General features: G+C 42.6%; 2 protein-coding genes across 3 annotated transcripts in view; one reads left to right on the forward strand and one right to left on the reverse strand.

Annotated features, from left to right (window-relative positions):
• Positions 1 to 696, forward strand: part of lcp1 (lymphocyte cytosolic protein 1 (L-plastin)) — a 22,809-nt gene extending 22,113 nt beyond the window's left edge. For both annotated transcript variants that reach the window (XM_016259142.1, XM_016259143.1), the window contains exon 16: positions 181 to 696. In XM_016259142.1, coding sequence (XP_016114628.1) covers positions 181 to 313 — 133 coding nt within the window. In that variant the 3' untranslated portion in view covers positions 314 to 696. The remainder of the gene's footprint in view (positions 1 to 180) is intronic.
• Positions 697 to 1,426: 730 nt separating this feature from the next.
• On the reverse strand, positions 1,427 to 2,885 carry LOC107572700 (CCR4-NOT transcription complex subunit 11-like). The gene is made up of 3 exons (XM_016259130.1): positions 2,684 to 2,885; positions 2,470 to 2,566; positions 1,427 to 1,825 (listed from the first exon to the last, which is right to left on the reverse strand). Exons 1-3 carry the CDS (start codon positions 2,872 to 2,874, stop codon positions 1,628 to 1,630), a joined length of 486 nt encoding a protein of 161 aa, XP_016114616.1. The 5' UTR covers positions 2,875 to 2,885; the 3' UTR covers positions 1,427 to 1,627.
• Between the last annotated feature and the right edge of the window lie 376 nt (positions 2,886 to 3,261).

Genomic DNA, 3,261 nt, shown 5'->3' on the forward strand with positions numbered 1-3,261 from the left:
TGCGAGATATAAACTCAGAATTATGAGAAAGTCAGAATTGCGAGATATAAACTCAGAATTATAAGAAAGTCAGAACTGCGAGATATAAACTCAGTATTACGAGAAAGTTAACTGAACTTCTACTGAACCCAGAACTGTTGAAAATCAAACAGCATGTCAAACTCACCGATGTGTTCTCAGGTACGCGATCTCTATGGCGAGGAAGATCGGAGCGCGAGTGTATGCGCTGCCGGAGGATCTGGTGGAGGTCAAGCCCAAGATGGTGATGACGGTGTTCGCCTGCCTCATGGCTCGAGGAATGAGACGAATCTAGAAGCGCAGGATTATACGCCTGCTTTTATATTTCTTTGTCTTTTATAGTTGTTGCTCAGTTACTGGGTTCCCACCATCATGCGTTTATCATGAAAACTTCTCAGGGGAATATGAACTAACAGTTCTTGAATAATCGATTCAATCTATCCTGCTGTCTTCATTAACCTCTAGATAATCAGGCTTAACCTGTGTACAAAAAAGGTCAAAGGTCGCGTATGTTTGTGTCTATGAGCACTGTGTGCGTATGTGGAATATAAAGTCAGGCCAGTTGTGCTCTTTTGAATGTTCAGGTACTTCAGACTATAAACGACAGTAAACACACGTGCCGTCTCTGAATCCGATGTACATGTTTAAATGTCACTGGAAATCAATGTGCAAATAAAAAACATTTTTTAACTCGAGTGTTTGTGCTTGTTTCATACTACGGACATGCTATTAGGTAACACGCTTCCTCCAGTGAAAGAGTGCATCTGCTGTTGTCTCTCGCATCAAAATGCAGCCACATATGTGTTTAGAGCTGTTTAAACGCTGCTTGATCTGTGCAGATTTCTCTCCTGATTCACACCAGAACACTGACTCACTGGAGGAAGAGTTATTATTGATTATAGACTCAATGTATTTTAGTTAAAAACGTCTTAATGCTGGATGTGTTTCAGCTTTTGTCTTCTCCAGATGTTAACTGATGGACTGGAGTGCTGTGGATTACTCGTGATGTTTTTATCAGCTCTCATTCTGACGGCACCCATTCACTTGCAGTGAGACACTGACACAATGCTACATTTCTCCAAACCTGATGAAGAAACAAACTGAGCACGGTTTTATTTTTGGCTGAACTGTTCCTATAACTAATATGCTTTAGAGGTATTTTTCGTTGTTAGTTCATGTTCAACAAATGGAGTTTTAATGCGTTACTAGTGAATCTCATTGGGTTGATGGTTTATGCTGGTTTAAAACGTAAACTACCCTGTTGTCCAGCTCTAAACTGATCAATGTGACTAACACGAGACGATACAAACATTGACATAATGACCTTCCGTAAAACCGAGCCGCATAAATGCACTTCAAACCCGTCACAAAGCGGAGGAGTTCACAGACACACAAACTGAAGCGCGTCGTCTGAGAACGTGTACGCAACCATCACTTTAATGGACAAAAAATACAGGTGTTTGGGATCAAAACAGGTCACGATAGTGGAGCACATGTTGTAAAGATAGGAAGAGAAAACAGATGGAGTTCGTACGCCGTTCAGTCTGTGCGCTGAAAGGCTGAACTCGTGTGCTTTAATAGAGGAGAGACTCAGCTTTAGTCCTTGAGCTCATTTGGCCGTCTTGCCCTCGGCTGGCATCTCTCCGTTATCCAGAGTCTTGAGGAGGCGGAAGAGACCGGCGGCCTCACGGATTCGGCTGAACTCGATGCAGAAGGCCTGCACCTCGATGAACAGATCCTGAACATTAATGATCTTATTCCTGATGAGGGACTGGAGGAAGACGCACACCAGACGCACCAGACGGTTCTTCAGGAGACACAACAGACAATCACTTACCATCACACAATAACACACTTCCCTCGGTTCTACAATCCGTGTCATGTTGCTACAACTGCTGTAATATTGCATCTATGTGATGTAGCAGCTCACATAAATCAATGAACACCGAATCAGACCAGTTAATATAAGAACGGTCACTTACACTCATTTAGAAAATATTATCTGCACAATAATAGCAGCACTGATGAAATCATCATCAACTCGGTCCTGCATCAAATCAATACAAGTTGATACAACTGATTTAGGGTCTGTTTTACGGTTTCACGTCACTTTCTCACTAAATAGGATGCATTTCATAGCATTTGTGTGATGAAGTGCATTAAAGTTTAATTTAAAAAATCATTTTATTTTGTGAAAAACTCAGATGAGGTAAAATTAGACCCTTTTTGCAAATCAGTATATGCACCAGTCATGACATTTATTTTTAGAATTATGTTAGGAAACAGAATAGGGTCAACAGTCTGGAATCAAATATATGTCCGCGCTCTGTTTTCTAGAACTACAAATGTCTGAAATCGCACAGGAAGCCTGTTAATTAATAATGGTTTCCTGAGGATCACGTTTCCTCCTCAGCACTGGTGCATCATGGTCCGTGTGCGGTGTGTGTTTACCTGCATGTACTTGTCTTTGATCTGCTCACAGGTGGAGATGCAGTTGGAGATGTAGAGATGGATGAACTCAGGAGGAAGATCCACCGCTGTGGTTAACCTGCAGCCCAACAATCAAACACACGGAATGAAGCGGAGCTCGGGGCACTGATTCGCCTCCTGTTTATCGCTGCATCCGCTCTGACAGAAACCAGACGAGAGAGAGAGAGAGACGTACCTGTTGACCACCTCCATGGAGTGCAGCGACATGTCCATGTTGACCAGGACAGAGAAATACTCCGTGATCTGGCTGGAGGACATCAGCTTCAGGAGCATCTCGATGGCCACCAGAGGGTTGTTCTCAACCAGGTCCGGTAGTTTGGCTGGAGTCAGACCGGTGTGATAAACCAGCTTTGGGTCCTTCTCCATCTCACCAAGCAGCTGAGGAACCAAAGAACATTTGATATTATTTAGGCATACAGGCTGCATTTATTTGATCAAAAATACTGTAAAATTGTGAAATATCATTGTAATTTAAAACAGCTGCTTTCTATGTGAATCTCTGTTAAACTGTAATGTATTCCTGTGATGCGCAGCTGTATTTTCAGCATCATTCCTCCAGTCTTCAGTGTCACATGATCTTCAGAAATCAGTATAATATGCTGATCTGCTGCTCGAGAAACATTTCTGATTATAAAGCGGAGAGTTCTGGTGCTTGATTCTGATTGGCTGAGCCGCGTTCGAAGCTGCTGTGAATGACGCTACAAAGTAACACAGCTTTGTTTACGTTTGTGTGTTGCTCGGCAACCACTTTGT

Source organism: Sinocyclocheilus grahami, unplaced genomic scaffold, assembly GCF_001515645.1.
Source record: "Sinocyclocheilus grahami isolate Dianchi unplaced genomic scaffold, SAMN03320097.WGS_v1.1 scaffold1799.1, whole genome shotgun sequence".
NCBI classification, from domain to species: domain Eukaryota; kingdom Metazoa; phylum Chordata; class Actinopteri; order Cypriniformes; family Cyprinidae; genus Sinocyclocheilus; species Sinocyclocheilus grahami.

Bases quoted from the DNA above. Each gene is read 5' to 3' on its own strand.
- LOC107572700 (XM_016259130.1), bottom strand. From the start codon at position 2,874: ATGGAGAAGGACCCAAAGCTGGTTTATCACACCGGTCTGACTCCAGCC. The intron at 2,567-2,683 runs GTACGTCTCTCT...GTTGGGCTGCAG, and splicing joins TCCATGGAGGTGGTCAACAG to GTTAACCACAGCGGTGGATC. The intron at 1,826-2,469 runs GTAAACACACAC...TGTCTCCTGAAG, and splicing joins TCAAAGACAAGTACATGCAG to AACCGTCTGGTGCGTCTGGT.